Source organism: Colius striatus, chromosome 1 (assembly GCF_028858725.1).
Source record: "Colius striatus isolate bColStr4 chromosome 1, bColStr4.1.hap1, whole genome shotgun sequence".
Classification (NCBI taxonomy): Eukaryota; Metazoa; Chordata; class Aves; order Coliiformes; family Coliidae; genus Colius; species Colius striatus.
In genome coordinates, this window is record NC_084759.1 from 132652012 (window position 1) to 132672184 (window position 20173).

At 44.2% G+C, this 20173-nt stretch overlaps 1 protein-coding gene across 2 annotated transcripts in view; it reads left to right on the plus strand.

Moving 5' to 3' along the window:
• LOC104558537 (alpha-2-macroglobulin-like) overlaps window positions 1-19334 on the plus strand; it is a 38170-nt gene extending 18836 nt beyond the window's left edge. Inside the window, exons 17-36 of one of the 2 annotated variants that reach the window (XM_062007706.1) lie at window positions 118-217; window positions 1598-1724; window positions 1995-2223; window positions 3287-3413; window positions 3964-4085; window positions 6582-6633; window positions 7220-7303; window positions 7432-7608; window positions 8568-8652; window positions 9151-9307; window positions 9596-9670; window positions 11799-11964; window positions 12551-12774; window positions 13142-13360; window positions 13607-13734; window positions 14091-14181; window positions 14819-14887; window positions 15290-15392; window positions 15711-15752; window positions 17938-19334. In XM_062007706.1, the coding sequence (XP_061863690.1) occupies window positions 118-217; window positions 1598-1724; window positions 1995-2223; window positions 3287-3413; window positions 3964-4085; window positions 6582-6633; window positions 7220-7303; window positions 7432-7608; window positions 8568-8652; window positions 9151-9307; window positions 9596-9670; window positions 11799-11964; window positions 12551-12774; window positions 13142-13360; window positions 13607-13734; window positions 14091-14181; window positions 14819-14887; window positions 15290-15392; window positions 15711-15752; window positions 17938-17963 (2403 nt within the window). In that variant the 3' untranslated portion in view covers window positions 17964-19334. The remainder of the gene's footprint in view (window positions 1-117; window positions 218-1597; window positions 1725-1994; window positions 2224-3286; window positions 3414-3963; window positions 4086-6581; window positions 6634-7219; window positions 7304-7431; window positions 7609-8567; window positions 8653-9150; window positions 9308-9595; window positions 9671-11798; window positions 11965-12550; window positions 12775-13141; window positions 13361-13606; window positions 13735-14090; window positions 14182-14818; window positions 14888-15289; window positions 15393-15710; window positions 15753-17937) is intronic. The other variant, XM_062007701.1, reaches the window with a different exon arrangement.
• The last annotated feature ends 839 nt before the right edge of the window (window positions 19335-20173 follow it).

Genomic DNA, 20173 nt, shown 5'->3' on the forward strand with positions numbered 1-20173 from the left:
CATTATTTTTCTGATTGATACCAGATTTAAGTATATCTATTCTTGACATACTAAAAATAGTCCATTTTCAAAAGTGTGTTTATATATTTTTTATTCTTCTTTCTTTTTGTTTACTAGGAATTGGGCTTAAAAGTCTTTACTAGCAGCAAGATCCACAAGCCTGAAATCTGCCAGCATTACTCAGGACACATGATGGAAAGGAGTTACAGTGGTTCTAGTACCTGTTTCATTTTAACTCCTACACGACTACCTAAAATTTATCAGTCTGCTTCTTTCTTTCTTTCCCTTTACTTCCTGGAATATTAATTACACCAGGCAGATGAAATTCTGTTCATATATACTGACCTAATTCAGAATCACTCCCTTCTGGACTCAGTTCTGAAATATGAAACTGATCCATCTCTGCCTGATTATCCCCAATGAGACAGATGTTTCTGGCTAAAAATGTGTGCTCAGTGACTGCCATGCCAGCCCCTACTGCAGGGATTCTGTATGCACTAAAAAAGTCTACTAGCAAAAAGTAATATACTTTTTTTTACTATCAAATCTTAGTCCAGCTATGGAAGTGTAAAAAAAGAAGATTCTACTTTTAGGTAGTCATATTCTAGCAGTAACTAGATGAACAGTTAGGGTAAAAAGTTGTCAAGACAAAAGAGAAAATGGTACGATTCTGTGGGTAGATATTTCAGTAACGCACACCGAGGTTTTTTTTTCTGTTTCCCACTCTCATGACTATAAGAGGCTGGATCACTTATTTGCAGCTTCAGTAGTTGCGAAGATAGAATAATATTCAATTTTTTCTTTTTTTTTCTGAATAGTTCTGAGATTGGAAAGACCGTTGTAAAACATTCTCACCAAATCACATCCAGTCATTGACTTTGCTGGTGTGGTATCCCAGTACCTGTTAAAAATTATAGCTTTTTGTCTGGTGGTAGCTTCTAGCCTTCTATTCATAGCAGATCAGATCCTTGTCTTTAGAGCACGGCCTCAGACATTAGGCTACTTTGAAAAAATGTAAAGTCTTCTAAGGCTGATGGAAAGACTTTCATAAGAAACTACGCATCACCATGAGAAGGCATCTCCTTGTTCTGGAACTGTTTATTTGCTAATAGCCAAAGATGTAAAGGCCTATATTCATCACGAAAGAATTTTAGGTGCAGGAGAGGAGGGCTAAGTGTGGTCTCTGTTTCTAGTCATACGTAAACACAATTAATTCTTCAACCAAGTTTCATAAACTCTGTGCAACTGTAATATCTGCTGGCAGTAAGTTCCTCATTTGCTTCTGCATTGCAGTAGAAATGTACCCTCAGTAACACCATCATACATGGCTCTTTTGGCACTGTTGGGTTTGATGACAGTGGGAAAAGAATGCTCAACTCCACCTAATATCTGTAAGAAGAGCAGTACCATTAGGAAAAAAATTAAATATTTAAGATGACAACAGAGAAATACATTTGTTTCCAGTGGCCTAGGTTTCAAAGCTGATCTTTCAATTCTAACATTTTAGCTAAGAGAAATCAGTGCCTGGAAGGAAGGTATCCTCCTGATTCTGAATTGAGATTGATGCATCTTTTCTTTCCTTGAACAAATTTGCTAGTCAGTGCATTGAATCTGCTTGAAGATTTTGACTATGAACTATCGGAACATATGGTTGCTGGCAATCATGTGGAGACTGTCCGGAAGTATTTCCCTGACACGTGGATCTGGGACATAGTTTCAGTGAAGTAAGTGTTTATGTGCACAAAAAGTGTGGTCACTGGGACAAAACCTAAGAAGATATTGAAGCCTCAATGGAAGTATCTGTGCTTCTAGTAGACAGAGGGATTTTTCAAGGTTAGTAAGCATGGGGATGCTTTGGAAGGACATGGAAAAGTCAGTGCCTGTATCCCAACTAGTCAGGAGTTTGCTGTCAGCAGGTGTTGTTCAGTAAGTTGAGAAAAACATCAGTGATCACCAGAATATAATTCAAATCTTGTTCTTTGTTCCTTTAACAGCGCTGAGGGAAATGCTGATCTCGATGTTACCATCCCTGACACCATCACTGAGTGGAAAGCCAATGCATTCTGCACTTCAGCAGACATGGGCTTTGGCCTGTCCCCAACAGTTTCCCTCAGAGCCTTCCAGCCCTTCTTTGTAGAGCTCACTATGCCTTACTCTGTGGTGCGTGGCGAGTCCTTCACACTGAAAGCCACCGTTTTTAACTACCTGACTGCCTGCATCAGGGTAAGAGACATTCAGAACTTTTCTCAATCTGACAGTTTAGGAAGGGCTACAGTGTGTCTCTTGTAACATGGCTTCCCAAGCCAAGTGACTGATCTCTGGCTCTACATGTATCCATATATAGGAATCCTTAGCATATTTAATGAAAAGGGGAACACCTTCTTCTGACAAAGATTTGGAAACTGTGTTTGATTTGGAACCTAAAGCTCTGCTACTGAGGCCCCTGGCCTTGTCATCATAGATTTATGTCATTGGCCTATAGAAACCTGGATTACCCACAGACTGCAGTGTCTTTGCATACCCTTTTGGAACTTCAGGTTCAACAGGGTGCATACCTGTGTACAGCCTGCAGTCTGATCCCATTTAAACATCTCACAAGGTATCATGCCAGATTTGCTGAAATATGTGGATTTGCCGCTATTTATTGCATCTACCCCTAAGACACTGAGCAGAACTATGTAGCTTCACTGTTCTTATCAGCATTCTTTCACAAACAAAAAAGATAAGTGATAATTTAGGAGGCAATTTGAGCAAAATTTTAGTCATCTTTGCTCTGTTTTTTATAAACATGGATTTTTATTCTAAAAGGGATGAGGCTGAAACAAGGAGGGGTGCTGATCCAACAATTCCGGGGCACTCTATTCCCATTTTTCCTGATTTGTTTGCTATTTCCAGGTTCCTTATTTCACTCTCTTTCATTCCCTTACTTGCTTTCCCATTGTTAGTGTTTTACCTCTTTACCTAACTATTTGGAAGAGTGGAGGAGCTTTAGCTCATGGCTAAGTTTGTAGTTATTGCTTTGCCTTTCTGGCCCATTAATTTTTCCAGAATAGATTTCCTTTCCAAATCAATATATTGCTCTCTACACTTACCTCCTCAATATCTTACACATCTCAGTCTTTTCCCACTTTTTCACCCAATTCTTACTCTACATTATCCATAATAAAGTTCTCAGTCTCACAGTATGACCAACTCCACTACTCATTTCCACATACTGCGCTGATTCCGGTAACCCCACCTTCTCAGCAACCCCAGCCTTCATGACACCTCCCTGTACAACCGGCAGGTCAGTGTGTCTCTGACTGGATCTACTCATTTCCTGGCTACACCAACAGAGAAGCAGGAAGAATCCTACTGCATCTGCACGAATGAAAGGAAAACTGTGGCTTGGGCAGTGACACCAAAATCTCTAGGTAAGAAGCCAGATGACAAGAAAATACTGAGATCAGATATCTGTGGATGACAACAGATCTCTGGTGTAAGGAAATAGGTGACTATGCCAGAAGTGAGAAGTCCAATCCTGATATAGAGACACTATGCTGGGGTGCATTTTCCAGGTCTTGAACAAACTATTAAAGTGATGTGGGCCATTGTTTTCTTAACATCTGAAATCACAAATCCCCTTAATTCATGGAAAGCACTTAGACATTGCTGCTGTCAAGCAGAGAAAGCTAGCTTAATGTGGCTGGGTCTGAAGTATTTTAATCAGCACTTGCTTTCTCTGAAGCCTCCCAGAACAAGACTGATTTACAAAACCTGCTCCTCCAATATGCTTCTTCCTGATGGACTGACATCTGCTCAGGTGGCCGTCGCAAAAGAGATGACCTGGAAGGCTGCAGCTGGATAAACACTTTCTTGAGTTTAGTTCTCCTCTGGGAAAAGCTTCTTTGTGCCCAGCACAAACACAAACACACTTTTCCTTCATTCTGCCTGTCAGGGCTGTCTGACCCCTGTTTCCTCCAGGGCCGGTAGAGTTTTCGGTGACCACCGAGGCCCTGCAGAACCGGCAGACCTGTGGGAACACCGTCGTGGAGACTCCTGAGAAAGGGAGGAAGGACACGGTCATCAGACAGCTGCTGGTGGAGGTATGTGGGCTGCTGAGTTTGGTGGCACAGAGAATAAGAATTTCATGCTCCACAGCAACATTTGCTGTATGATAAAGATTTTCTGTTTTAGCTATGATAGCTGCAATAACGGCTTGTGTGACTTCTTATTCTACATGCTTTTATAAAAGAAGCATTGATAAATCTCACACAGACCAGTAGAGCCCATAATTCATCATGTTGCCACCTCAATAAAAGCAGGGTATTACATTACGTAGTGGGACAGAAATAATAAGGTACACAATAATGACACATTTGTCCCAGACACATCATCTGCAAGATAAATGAGATTTCCTTGGTTTCACCTCTAATAAATCACAGGGATAGTTTGTAAATGGAAGACTTGTGAGAAACCTTATGGGTCTCCTTCTGTTCGTGGCCAGTACTCTGGAATATGGAACAGTCACAACAGTCTACAGATATTTCCAAACAAACCTACTATCGTTATTTGAAATTGGGTTGATTAGACTTTTGAGAATGTCCAAAATAGTATGAACTAATTTTTATTTTTGCATTTTTTGTACATCTTCTTCCTTAAGCAGTGTTTTGCAATGATAAAACCATAGCTTTTCCCATGATAAATAGCCAGACATAATATTAATCTACAGTAAAAATCTCCCTATAATATAACAGCTAACAAAGAGTACTAGCTTGTATGGCAAGATCTATTCAGTATCACATGTCATAATACTGTCAATCCTATGCATAACAGGAAGGAATAATATTTAACAAAATTAGGTCGGGAGTAATATATAATATTGCAGCTCCTCCTTACATTGCAGACATTCCAATTTTCAGTAAAGCAGAGCTAGGATTCATGTAATATATATCTTTATAAAATGTTTTGCTAACTTGAATGTAATGACGGAACAACAATCCTGTCTGTTAGGTTACTTTCCTCACCCTCACCCCTTATTTACAAATAAATTTGAACACAGTGCTTTTTGTGTGTCAGGAGGTGAACTAACTTTTCAACATTTCAGGGAAACTTTCTTATTTGATATATGCCTTCAGGAAAAAGAGTGTTTACTTTGTTCTTTAGAGATCTGAAAGATCAGAACTGTAAACCCTTTTATTCCAGATGGTAAGGAAGTGAAAATAACTGAATGAGCATTAAAATTACTTTTGTCAGACTGTCTGAGAGATTACTGGTCTTATCCTGTTACTGTAATGTAATTAATGTAATTAATCTACAGCAAGCCCTGACTGGATGGAATTAGAGATTAGCCTCCAAGGCGGAACAATTAATTATCTGGGCTGGATGCAGCATAACTTGCTTGGCATGGAGCTGCTTTGTCCCAAACACACGGATGTCTATATACTCTGCGGCAGGCAGCGTGTCCCAGAGAGGGACTGTGACAGAGCCCCTTGGGAAGGGCTTTCTGAGAGCTGGTTGGGAAGCAGGATGTTTTTTCACTGGGGAATTTCTCATTTGGAAAGGAAAAATCTTTCAAATATTTACAGTTTGTACATTTTCGTTTCCTGTTGAAATGTTCAAAGTCAAAGGAAACAATGAATTCCTCATTTAGTTGCATTTCAGAATGACATACTGAAACAAACAAGAAGCTGCCTTTTCAAACAGAAGCATTTAATTTTGTCATAGTTTATCCCAAAAGCCTTTTCTTCTTTTTTTCCCTACTCTTTTAATCTTTCTGTGTCCTTTCATACTGAGGAATGAGAGACAACATCTTTTAGCTGCATGAGAAATGAGGGTGAATAACGTTTGCACGCTGGAAAAAAAAATACAGCTGGCGAAAGTTGGGAACCAGTAATGAAGCAATGGGAACCCTTCCGTTTAGACGTTATAAAAAACTGATGTGGAGATGTCACTGAAATAAACTGTGACAAAATACGTTTTATACTAAATATCTGGTACCTGAGTTTTATGTGGAATGTTTTCAACCAGCTCAACAGAAAGCAGGGCTTCTTTCCTGACTTCAAAAATTAGTCCAGAATCTTTTGAAACAGAAGGATACAAACACCGGTTGGTTGTGGCATTGATTTAAATTCTGGGTGTTGTGTCACTTGCGGGTGTATTGGAGTGCTGTGGTGGCCACTTGTCAAAGTTCTTCTATATGTGTCATATCGATGGCACTCAGCCATCATTCCAGTCTGAAGAGTTCTGCTATGCTGGGCCATGGTGAGTAGCACCTTGGAAGACAGCGCCCTGTGGCTTTATCAGCACTATCATCTTGCATGTTATCTTGTATCATAACCTGTGAAGCCGCAGGGTCTCTCAGTGATAAGAAAGAACACGTATTACATTTCATGCTTGTAATTAGCCAGTATGTTATAGCCATCAGTTATACTCAGTTTAGCACATCGAAGACAAAACTTTGTAAGCAATTTCTAAAGACTTTTCAGGAGAGTTCGCAAGTATTTGATTTTCTAAGAGTCCCTTTTAGTTTCCCTCTTGATATGTCTTCCTTTGTTGTTGTTTCTCATTTTTTTGCTTTTTTACTTCCCTTTTCCCCCAAGTCAGAAGGAACTGAGGTGGAAACTACCTACAACTCTGTGCTCTGTGCATCTGGTAAGAGCCTTTTGTTTTATAAGACTTTCTTTGATAAGGCAGAAACTAAAGACAAAGGCAGAAGACAAGGTTTGTGAAGGCTCTGCTCTGAGAATAAAGGCGTGGGGATGGGATAAAATCAAAGAAACTAGATGTCCATTTGGTAGCGAAACTAATTCTTCCTAAATTACAGAGGCAGAAGCATGTGTCTCAGAAACTGAGGCTGACTAGTTCCCTATATATAGAGAGTATCTGGGATTTAATAGGCTTATCTCTAACGTCTTTCATTCAATGGGTATAAAATCATAAACTGGACTCTGCAGTAAGCCAGGTCTGCCCACCAAAGCAGAAGAAGCCAAAAAAAACAGGTTAGGAAGTGTATTTATCAGTCAAGGTCAGCTGATAGTGCCATGTAGAAACCTGTGACAGTCTGTGTGTGAGGCTATTACAGGATCAACACAAAATTTGCAGGGTAGGAAGTTTCCACAATGAAATCACAGAAGAATGAAATTGTTGAAAGCAGGAAATGCCTGTGCACGGGATGATATCTTACCCATGCATGTAGATATCTAGAACTGTAACCAAATTGATCTGGTTTTTATCCCAGAAAAGGTAATATCAGAGCCAGTCTCCCTGGTTCTCCCAGAGACTGTGGTGGACGGCTCAACCAGAGCATATTTTTCTGTACTTGGTAAGTGAAGCATTATTAAAGTGTCACATGCTATTTTGAAACACTGCCAATTTTCTTCAGGCTGTGCTCAGTCTACTGGCAAGCCCTGAACTGTGTTAATTTACGCTGGAAATTATCCCATTCCCCAGGTGACATTATGGGCACTGCCATGCAGAACCTGCACCAGCTCCTCCAGATGCCATTCGGCTGTGGGGAGCAGAACATGGTCCTGTTTGCACCCAACATCTACATCCTGGACTACCTGAACAAGACAGGGCAGCTGAGTGAGGAAGTCAAATCCAAGGCCATTGGATACTTAGTGAGCGGTGAGCTGGGACACTGCTTTTGCTTCCCCTGGCAACTGGATAAGGTTACTAATTGCCACTGGCATGTATGATCTGGAGGAGGCTGTCCTGATATGTTCTCTGGAAGGGAACATGATCCTGTGGTAGGTCACGTGTACATAATACATTACTTGGATGCATTCCTGTGTGACCTGATCGAGGTGAACCTGTTTTAGCAGGAGGGCTGGACTAGATGATCTTTAGAGGTCCTTTCCAACCCCTACCATTCTGTGATTCTGTGATCTATGAGAGAGAAACTTGGACTCAGCTGTTGGTGTAGGGTAAGAGAGAACAGTACCCAAACAGGAACACAGGAAATGTCCAGGACTGGCAATAACTCAAGAGTTCTCTCCACAAGAAAAGGGATACATGAAATACAGAAATCAGACTGTAACCATTCACCATGGCAGCTGCTTATGGTGTGTGTCAGACTCTCCTTAGGATTAAGATTTAGAAAGCATCACTGGCTTTTTACATGGACAGGAGTTTAATACAGTATCTAGGGCATGTTGGCAGATAGAATACTGGTACATATGGGTAAGATGGGTGTGTGCTGACTAACAAGGCAGTTTACTTAGTACTTTTGCAGAAAAAAAAATGCACTTCATGTAGATCACCTTTGTATTCAGTTCTCCTCTGGGAACCATCTTCCAATTTCTCTCAAGTCTGGGTTACTTTTACCTCTTTTACCATCAAGTCTGGGGCAGAGAGCAGCAATGCCCACATACCACCAGTTTCCAGCTGGTTTAGGAGAGAGAAAGGCATAAGGATGGAGATGCTTGGAGCTGTGGGTTTGTCTGAACTTTCACTGTGACACTTTGGCATAGCTCACACTTATGCCATTAGCAGGGGGATGCCGTACCCTGTCTGCTACTTTTCCTTTGCATGGCTCCTTGTAAAGTACTGTGCCAAATGAATTATTCTTACACTCTCCATTTCAGGGTATCAAAGGCAATTGAAGTACAAACACTGGGATGGTTCTTACAGCACCTTTGAGCCTCATTATGGGCAAGTTGGGAATACTTGGTAAGAATTCAGTAACACTGGTTTGTTTGGGGTTTTCTTTCTGCTTTCCATGCCCTCTCTTTCCTCAGCATTATCTTGTGTTTAGTCATTGTGGAGATTGCAATTATGGTCATGACATCACATGATAATCGTGTGATATAATGGAGCAGGGAAGGATGCTAAGTGAGATGACTTTTCAGTTTGCAGTATTGTACTGATAGCTACTTATCTATCCTGGCACCCTTTTTCAGTGCAAGTGAGGGTGATCTGCAGGATGACTCAGCTAGAATCCTCAGACTGCCATTGCCCACCTACCTGCAGCCCTCAGGGCTATGAGTGGTAGGCTCCATTTAGCATTGGTACCCCTCTCACCAATTCACTAAGCTAGCCCAGTTTCTAACCAGACCTCCTGTAGCGTCTTCTTCTTTCCTTCAGAACAGTGATGTCCACACATGCTCTATGACTTTTGATGTATACAGGGCCTTCTCAGAACATCTCAGTTCCCTCTGTCATTTTCAGGCTCACAGCCTTTGTCCTCAAGTCCTTTGCCCAGGCCCAGCCTCACATTTTCATAGATGAGAAGCACATACAGGATGCTTTGGTCTGGCTCACTCAAAAGCAGAAGGAAAATGGCTGCTTCCGCAGTTCTGGTACACTCCTGAACAACGCTATGAAGGTAACGTGTCTTCTTGGTTGGCTGCACATTGGCTTTGTCAGACTGGAACTCATCCCTAAGTTTCTCTGTGACCAACAGAGCTATTTCAGCACTTTGGGGTGGGGGACAAGGAGGGAATTATGTATGAGAGTTATCACAGAGCAGGAAGAAGCCAACAGTATCTTCTGAAGGAGTTACCATGAGAAAGAAGCTAGGAAGAATTTGTCCCTGCAGTATATAGATATACAACACAGGGAGAAATTGGTGGTGCTGTGTGGGATCAGTATCTCCTGTTGTGTTTCCCTACAGGGTGGAGTGAATGACGAGGTTTCACTGACAGCCTACATCACTATCGCACTGTTGGAGATTCCTCTGCCTGTAACTGTACGTGACTGTACCCCAAACCAAGCCACAGATGACACTAACCCATCCTACTAGTGCCCCCCTAGATTATCCAGTCCTTTTATCTTTTGAAAGAAGAAATAATATCTGAGTAATCCTTCCATTCCAGCCTAGGCTCTAATAATACTTTTCTTCCATTTTCTTCCCCTGTCCGTTCCTATCTCCCATATACACATTTCAGTTAATCTTTTTCTCAGCTCTTTTGTGAAGAATCATGGATTAACAGTGAGATAAATAATATTTAAATCTCTGAAATGAATCAAATAGGTTTTCTACATCCTCTAAAATCTCTTTTTATTTGTTGGAATAGTACATTTCTGTTGAACCATTTGTACGGGCCTATTGTGTTGACAAAACACAGGTCTGTAAACAAAGATGTCACACTCAGGGATTTGTTCTCATTTTCACTGCCTCTTTCAGATTATTTTATGGGAAATCCCCATCCTTAATGCTTGAGGAATAAGGGATACCTATAAGTAATGAAGTATACCAATAGCAAATTCCCTATAGTCCATGAAAAGCCTGAGGCGTATTTAAAAGTGATATGGATTTGGTCATTCTCATCCTGGAGTCTGTGACCCCCTCACTGTGAGACAAGTCAGTGGTGCAGGTAAAGTTAAGGTGTGAATTGTAGCAGAAGGACTGCTGAGCCAGGATAGTTGCCAGGCTGCTGTAATCTCTCTGCTCCAAATGTAGCCAGGGCTATTTTGTATTGGATTTTTTTTTCCTGTATAATCAGAACCAGCAGAAGGATTTTTTTTTTTGTCAGTAGTGTGACATGGATGACATTAACTTCTCCAGAAGACTATTCTTTCTTTGGTATGTGTGATGTTTAGAAGGCAAGTCCTCAAGCAGGACTGTATTGGATAGCAAGGGCATTTTTCCTCTCCCTGCCTGAGCCTAGAAGTGTCATTGAATGTGAAGAGCTTTGCCAGAACCTGACTGGGACGTGGGTGCATTTCAAGTTAAGCTTCTCAATCTCCTGAGCATAGCACAGCCCTATTGGCAGGAATACAGAGTATTTCTTTAAGTAAAATAAGCCATATTAGACCCCTCATAAAAAAAGTTATTATGTCCTGAGCATCTACCGCCACATCTTGTCATTAGACAGAACACTTGCCTTACAAACAGTAGCAAGCATAGGAAACCTTACGTCAGGCATAGACCCAGCCAGTTTTGGTTTTATTCTTTATTTTCTCAAAAGTAGCTGAAGGGCTTCTCCAAAAGAGATCACAAAAGACGTCACCTTAAAGTACAAAGACATTGAAAAAGAAATCTTTTCTTTCTAGACTATTGATTAAGCTGTAAGCGTGCTGTTAGGCATGCACCCCTGCAGTGTTATTGCTTCAGTTTTATAGTGGTTCTTCCATGACAAATGAAGAAGTCATGTGTCTTGATGAAAGGTCGTGGGGTCACAGTGTCTGTTACTGAACACTGTGTAAAGTAGCTACATTTTGCTATGCTGTAGTGACAGTACTCTTAAACCATAGTTGAGATTATAGCTTCAAAAAGACATGTATTATTGACATTAACATGTCACACAAAATATTCCAGAAAAGAGAAAAAAAACCCCCTTCTTGTGCCAATACAGACTTTATCTCTAAACAAGATGCAGTAAAGTGAATTTTATTCTGAAGACCCTGGAAACTGAGATCTAAACAATGACAAGGAAAGGATAAAGCAGAGAGTGAAAGCACACAATAGCCTCAGGGCAATAGCTAGAGCAAGAAAACAAGTCTCCAGAAGGTCTACAGAAAGAATATATATCAGAGAAGTCTTCTTGCCCTGAGAAAAAATCAGGCCAGTAATTCTTAAGGCATAAGGTTTGGAGCCCTACATCATAGTTTTTAAATCAAAATAAGAAAAAAACATTACAAAAAGATATGTTAAAGAAAAGCAGATACAAGATAAGAAATAGTCTGTGGGGATAGAGCTCCAGGAGACACTGGACACGGACAGGAAGCTATACATCATGGTGCAGGTACGCTCTTTGTCAGACAACAGAGTGGGGATGTCAAGGGTCCATAGGTACTGTCTGATTCCTATTGTTCTAAGACGGGCCTCCTTGTCAACTATGGCTGCACCACCTTAGTCTCTCTCTGCTCCCCAGCATTCTGTTGTGCGTAACGCTCTGTTCTGCCTGGAGACGGCCGCGGGTAAGACAGACAACCATGTGTACACCAAGGCACTGCTGGCATATGCCTTTGCCCTGGCACAGAAGGAAGAGAAGCGGAAGGCATTGCTTGACTCACTTGAAAAGGAAGCTGTGAAAAAGGGTGAGTGCTCCGGGTGGGACTTCTCCTTCTCACAACCCACAGCCCTTGCATCCTCTCTTCAGGTGCTGACAGAGAAAACCAACATCTGGGTCATTTCAGAGGCCACAGCATGAGCTCTGAGCCTTCCGGGAAATCACATAATGACTTGGAAGCCTCTGGTGAGGTCGGGCTGGGCAGTGAGTTTGACCAAACACTGGGCAGCAGGTGTGAGAGCAGTATTCGCAACACCTTTGGCCTTCTCCGCCTGCAGCTGACTCTCAAGCCCTGGCCACATTCTTTGGGCTTGTCACTGTCCACTGCCAGCATCTCTACTCAACAAGGGAAGGAGTGCCAGCCTGGTGCTCAGAGCCGTAAATGTCTGTGTGAGTCTGGGGTCTAGGACGGAGCAGCATCTGAGTCTGAGGACTGAGCCTTAGCAGCCTCAGGATGGTTGTGAACCTGCAGCAAGCACGAACCTAACCCTCCTCACTTCATTCCGCATGACACATGGAGGCTCTGCGCTCCCAACTGGGCTGGCAGCAGGTCAAGACCCCCCTGCTAATAATTGCTTGTTGCTTTGTCTCCACACTCCCTGCCCCCTGCGAAGATGGGACTGTTCACTGGCAGCGGCCAGGGAAAGAGCCGGAGGTGGATCTGCCATACTACCACTACCGTGCTCCCTCTGCTGAAGTGGAGATGACAGCCTACGTGCTCCTCGCTCACCTCACCACGCAACCAGCCCCTTCCCAGAAGGAGCTGTCCTTTGCATCTCTGATCGCAAGGTGGATCATCAGTCAGCAGAACCCGAACGGAGGCTTCTCCTCCACCCAGGTGAGCTGCTTCCCTCCTGGGAGCTCACACAGAGGTGTGTGAGGATGGGAAGTGTCCAGGGGGGAGCACAGTCAGGTCAGCCAGGGCCGGTACTGTCCCCCTGCGTTGTAGCCCCGCAGTATTCCCCACAGCCTACACGTTCCCAAGAGGCTGGGGGCTGCCTTAGAGGGAGCTCAGGGCACCCGCAACTGCTGCACAGAGGACCCACCTGAAAACATGCACAAGCTGCTCTTTCCCTCTGTCCTCTGTACTTGAAGCTCCAGAAAGCAACAAAGGCAGGGGAGGGTGCCCGCTGACAGCAAAGGGCAGGCTGCGGGAGGACAGGCTGTGGCAAGGCTCACCGCATCCCTGGGTGCATCTCCTTCAGGACACAGTGGTGGCTCTGCAAGCCCTGTCCCTGTACGGAGCCGCCACCTACGCCAAGAGCGGAGCAGCTTCCCAAGTGACACTGCGATCGGGAGGAGACTTCCAGCAAGACTTCCAGGTGGATCCCAGCAACCGGCTGCTGCTCCAGCGCGTGGCCCTGCCCCGGGTGCCAGGGGAGTACAGCACGGAGGTGTCTGGTGAAGGATGCGTCTACCTGCAGGTGAGGGTGATGAAGGGAGCCCCTTGCCAGGGAGAGAGCCAAAGGGACAGGAGAGAGGGGAGGAGGCTGCAGGAGAGGGAAGAGGAGAGAAGGTATGAGGAGGAGAAAGTGTTGCAGAGAAGGATCTGCAGTGTGGAGGAGCTGTGAAATGGGAGCAGTGTGGAAGCTGGATGGGGAGAGGATGTTCTCTCACGTGGTGAGCATGTATCTGCACATGCTCACAGGGAACTGCTGGCTCTCTCCTAGACAAGCCTGAGGTACAACGTGCAGCCCACACAGGAGGACGCGCCCTTCCTGCTTCATGTGTACACAATTCCAGAGACATGTGAGGACTCCAAGGCTCACAAGGTCTTTGACGTAGGCATAAATGTCAGGTGAGTCTGCGTTTGGGTCTGAGCCTCCCACAGAGAAGCTGTGGGAGCTGGAGGTCTGCTGAGCTACTCTGGGAGCCCTGGAGCAGCAGTGCCTCCCCGGGAAGGTGGGCAGGGAGCATCTGGGCTGGGAGGAGAGGCTGTGGAGGGAAGGATACGTCCTGCTGTGGTGGAGCTATGGACAGCCCCATGCTGGGCTAGCAAGAGGCTGCATGGATGCCTAGAAGACCTGGGCCTAGCTGGGGAAGAAGGTGCTGAACTGTCAGGACATGCCTAGGGTGCCAAGTGTTAGAGAAAAGGTGGCAGTGGCCCCAGCTTTGACTGGACATGTGCTGAATCTTTGTTGCTTGGTTCCTTAGTTACACTGGGGAGCGCAACAGCTCCAACATGGTGATTGTTGATGTGAAGATGCTGTCAGGATTCATCCCTGTAAAGTCCTCCGTGAGGAAGGTAAGATCCTGTTTGTAAAACAAGCAACATCCAGCTTCTTATTTTTAAGACAACTTCCAAGTGCACTTAGCAAACCAGAGGGCTTCAGGATCTGAATCACCTTGATTTTGCTGTTGTCATCTGCACATTTACTTTGTGCTGTATTTTCCTGCCTGGCTGAAGACCAGCACAAGAGGAGACAGTGTGATGAATCTAGCAAAAACAGATTAAGTATTTTTTCTTTTGGACTGGTGATGGGCACCTTTATTATCACTGTGTCCCAATATCTCCCATTGACATCTCCCATTGGCATAGCTCTCTTAATGTTTCTCTTTTCCCTCCACTAATCTGTCAACACCTTGTAGCATTGTTACTTGCTCTTGAGTCACTGTTAGAGATGCTGAGTATGATCTGGTAAATAAAGGTAGTGATATGATATTGCAGAACTAGCAAGCCAGAAGGAATGTATTTTCATCATTCCATGCTGATGAAGGGAAGACCTGGGGACCATGATACAATGATGCACACCAAAGAGGCAGTTCTGTGCTGTTGAATTAGTTCCCCAAGTACCCCAGATTTCAATACACTGCATTAGGCTGTACAAAGGGCACAGGAAGACTATCCTCAGTGCAGTAACATCTTGGTCTTCTTTCTTCAGTTGGAAAGTCACGCTGTTATTGAGCGCACAGAGTTGAGCACCAACCATGTCCTAGTCTATCTGGAAAGGGTGAGTATTTCTCTGCGCCAAGGATGGGTCAGAAAGACAGGCATTGGGACATTTGGCCACATAGAGCAAAAGATCTGGGACTCAAAACTACTTCAGCTCTGACTGAAATAGAACTACATCTCATACTGACTTTTGCTGACTTTTCAGACTCAGTGGTGCTTTCCTCCCAGCCTTCATCAGGCTTTCCCTCGACCCCTTGCACAGTTTGAGCCCTGACCTCCCCAGCTGCCAGAACACCTATCCCACAGCATGGGGACTGACCAGCAGGTTTCCCTTGTCCCTTGCCAGCCCCACAGCCCCCACAGCCCCAGGGCCTGGCACAGGCACAGGGAGGGTGCGGGAGCCCAGAGTCCCTGCAGGGCACAGGGGAGCCCCTGAGCCTCCACCACTTCCCTTCACCAGCTGAGCAGCGAGACCCTCAGCTTCTCCTTCTCGGTGGAGCGGGACGTCCCCGTGCAGGGACTGAAGCCAGCCCAGGTGAAGGTCTATGACTACTACGAGACAGGTGAGTGCAGACAATGGGCAAGAAGGCAGTGGGACATGTGGGGGGTACAGGAACTGCTGCCTGCTTGGCCCTTGGGCACATGGGGAGGGGAGACGCTCATGAGGCTGCTGTGAGGGACAGCTCTGTCCTGCGGCTGCTGCCCCAGACAGGGCCGGGGCTGTGCTCCCTCTCTCCCTCCCTCCTTCCTCTGGGGGAAACTGGCACGGGCAGCAGCCTGCTGTGGGGCCTGGCAGAAGCCTCTCTCTGCCCCCTATCCTGCTGCCAAGAGTGCTGAGGGGCTCTGACAGCCCATGCTCTCCCTTCTCTTCTGTTTTCCAGACGAGTTTGCCACTCAGGAGTACAGCGCTCCCTGCACCACAGGTAGGGGGATCGAGTTCCCTTCCATTCTTTGCACTTCTCTACATCTTCTTCACTGAAATTTTTGGTCTCCCAGCCAGCGCTTGCCTCTAGGATGAGCTTTATGATGAGGCCTTTTTGCCTAAATAAAATTTTCCAGCAACTAACTGAAATTAGAGCCCCATTGTCTAGCCTGTGCAACCCTATCTGCCCTCTTGTCTGAAAATATTTGTTGCCTGATTACAAATTATTTTTCTTATTGTGAAAGATGCAGCCTAGAGATGACTCTCTTGGGATGGCAGGGGTAGAGGGTAGTTAGTTGAACTTTGAGTTCAGGTTTCTTATGGCATCCTTGTTGTCTCAGATTTGAGATGTTCTCTGGTCCTTCTCAAGACCTCTAGCTAGTGTAGCTGTGTGATCACACTGAGGGAACCTGGTGCTCTCAAACCACTCATCCCCAATAGTGCTCTGTCTGGAACAACAGAGCAAACCAAGACCATCAAAAGATAAGCTGTAAAGCAGAATGGTCTGGCCTACCCTGAATCCCCTTCCCAAAGCATGCAGATCTTTTCACTAAAGCTGTAATCTGGCGCTGCTCTTAGCCCCTTTTTTCTTACTCTGAGTGTAAATCCGTTCCTGCAGAAGAGAATTCCTTTCATCCCTTGCTATTGAAGAGGTAAGTGTTGGCTCTTAGAGGACTATGGGCTTGTCTCTCTTGCATGGTGACAGAAAACTGCCCTGGTCATAGACCACCACCTATAGACACAGCCAGATCGCTTGTCTGGGGGAGGAGATCGTAGTTTTCCAATGTGCCACCTTTGCCTGCTTAGCAACTCTGCTTGGCAAAGAGTATAGTGGTGCTAGCACATCACAGCATGCCTTTCAGGAAAGTCATTCTCCTTGGATCTGAAAAGATGGCAAGTTTGCCTTTGGTAACTACTAACTGGAGCCATAGCTGCTTCCTATCCTACTGCCCAAGCAGGAGAGGGATATCTCAGGAGGCAGATATTTCTTGTGACCTTTGGCAGCCAGCCCTCAGTCTTATTTTGGAGACATAGACAATAGGACAAAGAAGCTATGATCTTTGGGGTTTCTCTGGCGTGCAAGGCCACATGTATTTGGCTTAGGAGCACGGGTAATGTAGGAGCTTCCATGAAAGGCCCTGTCCAGGGATATTTCTTCTGTCCTATATGGAGTCTTCCAATATGAAGACTGGTGGGTCTGACTTTCCATCAGTTGCCTAGTTTCAAGTATTTGCTATATGGCAGTTTCTGGAAAGCACCGAGATTCTGGGAAGTGGTTTTTCACAGGGCCCTATTGTGGCATCCAAAAGCAAAGAAAAAGTGTTTTGGACTTTGGGCAAAGAAAAAACTTTTGTCTCTTGCAGGTGATAAATGATTAAATTTGTCTCCTTTTGTGTTCTCACCTGGTGTCTTGGGAGAAGAGCCCGAACTCCCATGCTTTTGCACCATGCTGCTTGCTAACCTGGGCTGTGTCTGTAGGTACAACTTTGTTCTGATGATTCCAGGACTATAGCCTCTCTTTATGGAAAAAAAGTGCATGAGTCCTAAGGTAGACACAGAGTGAACAGTGAAGCATTTCCAAAAGGTATAATTGGTGTGGTTATCCAGTCTGAGGCTATTGAGAAAGTTACTATTCCCCATGTCCCTTAAAAGGCAGAGATCTTATCTTCTTTGGGAAGGGTGATGGGAAGTTGTTAGTTAAAGATCCATCCACTGGTCTCAGTGTCGAAAGATGGTCTGCACTACCTAAAAGGCAGGTCTCAGTTACAAAGCAAAAAGCTTCCTTCCCTGCCCTGGTTAGCAGTAGATTCTTTCCACTCTGTAGAGAAATAAATACACTTAAGAGCATGTCCCATTGCTCCAGCGAACATCCCTGCTGCCAGTTTGCACTGTGCTCCTGTGTTCATCCCAGTTATGATAAAGCCCATTCTGGTTATTTCTCCCAGTGAGTGAGAAAGTCTCATCTCTCTTTCAGCTTCACATAGCCTTGAAGGTGACGTGAGTGTGCAGTGCTATGGATGATCCTCAGCCCTGGTCAAATAGCAACTCACTCTCCTGTACTGAGCTTTATACATGACCTGGCTTCTCAAAACCACATCTTGATTACCCTGTCTCTTGGCCTGAGAGAGGGAGCTGGTATATCTCTCTCTAATCTCTATACCCTCCATCTTCTTCCACCCTTGCAGAAGGAGTAGACCAAGGCAATGTCTGAAGAATACTCCCAGCTGCTAGAACTTGCCTGCCTCACTACCGCCACCACCACGTATGGAGTGACAGATGAATAGTGCCCACAAGGAACGGGGAATGAACTTTACAAAAAAATGAACTCTACTCACCAGTGATTTTGGAACAGTTTATTCTCACTTCTGTTTTTTCCTCCTCAGCCTCCAGACACAGCTTGTGTCCCCCTGGCTTCCTAGGTTGAAGAGCATCCATCCCATCCAGATATGCCTGTATGCAGGGCAATAAGGCTGACAAAGGAAAAAAGAGAGATTGAATTATTTCAGTTGGCATCAGCCTTTCTAACGTAGCCCTCTCAGTGTTACGTATTCTTAATTTGTTATCTGAGATCTTATCTAATCAACAGAGAGGATGGGTACTTCTGGAAAACAATTTCTCTGCCCTGGCTTAGAAACCATAACCTTGATTGAACTGATCTCTGTAGGTGCCAGTCCATGTCTCCCACCACCGGGCAACTTGGACAATCAGCTAATGCTATGCAAAATTCAACCTTTGTGAAGTACCCCATAGACACCCTTTCCAGAACTGTGTCTTGTTTGTAGAAGAATGGGAGGAGATATGGAGACTGCTCTCTTGTAAGAGAGCGTGCACAGTAGGCAGGTGGGATGTGTGCATGCATTATGTCTTCAGCTGATAACTTACAATGGCCTGTTCTCCAGCTGAAGCCTGGGCCTTTTTGTGGAAACTCCTATATCTTGCTTGCTACTTCTGGGAGATTCACAAGGAGATCCTAATGGCATTTGCCAGTACCTAAGTCTAGCCACCTTAGTCATTTTTAAATGGCACATTTATTTAAATCATAGACTTGCTGTGGTGAAACTGTCTGTAGTCCTCTTAGATATCTCCATTAATGCTTCCCTTTTCTTAGTTTTATCCCATTAATTTCTGGGTTTAACCTTTGAGTGGCAGAAATATCTTACCTGATTGTTTATTCTCATGGAATGCTTATTGTTAGGTATCATGGCTTATGGTGTATTCAAGGTATGCACAGCTAGCTGTCCCATTCAATTTTTTTTAGTGTGCCTATAAAAACAATGTTATTGGGAACGAATAAAGCTCTTCATCTATTTTGCTAGATATTAATATTATGTCAATTTGTCTCCTGTTTGGTGGTTACTCATTCCAGATGTTTTTGACACTGCACATTCCAGGAAGTCTGTGGAATGAGCTGGCTTCAGTGAAAGCTGAGCAAAACTTCTAATCAAGCATGAATACTAATGGGATTTTGGTTTGGTTAACAAATAGTAAAACCATCTACCTTCTTATCATGAAGCAATTACTCTTTCTGAGTTCTCAAAGCAGCATAGTTTTTGGTTAATGAATTAAACTGGTTTGATTTCAAGCCATTGTGATTTGCGTTTTGAAACACACCCCACGTGCTCCATGTGGACAGAAAGTCAGTGTTCAGACATTTCTGTACTTCCTTAAGGTAGCCTTCATAATATCATACATGATATGCCATAGAGGATCAGCAGGTATTATAGAATCACAGAATCATTAGGTTGGATCATCAAGTTCAGCCACTGAAATGTGACCTCATTGGTTCATAGCCTGGTCAAGCAGAGAGATGTTAAAATGCATTACAGATAAGGGCTAGCTGTGGAGCTCAAAATGACAAACTATGTGTCTGCCCAGGGGAAACAGTAAAGGGGTGTCCAAGTTAAAACCAGGCAGCAGCAAAATGTGAATTCTTTCCATGGCAGAAAGTCATCATCCATATTTTGGGAGTAGAAAATAGTCCAGTGATTTTAAAGATTTTTGAAATAAATTATCGAGGGGATCACTGTTTCACTTGAGGCAGAAAAGATCCAACACCACAACCATGTATCACCAGAAAGTAAATAAGAATACAGAGCTGTTGCCATCCATCTACTAACTGCTGTAAAAAAGAGTCTGTATTTGCAAACCCGTGCCTTTATGTGCAAGTTTGCAGACCTGGCACTTTTCATCCTGCTTGCCCCTAACAGTCTCAGCTGGGATGTGTATCTCTGGTATAGTCAGTCTCTCATGACTCCACAGCAGGGAACACAGGTATCAAAGGTGCTAGATCACACTGTTTACCTCATACAGTGAAGAACTGAAACACTCATGTGAACAAGAACAATTCAAAGAGCTTCAGCATCACTGAAACAAGTTCTTTGCGGCATCAATGACTTACAGTTTTGACTGCCTGGGGCTGTG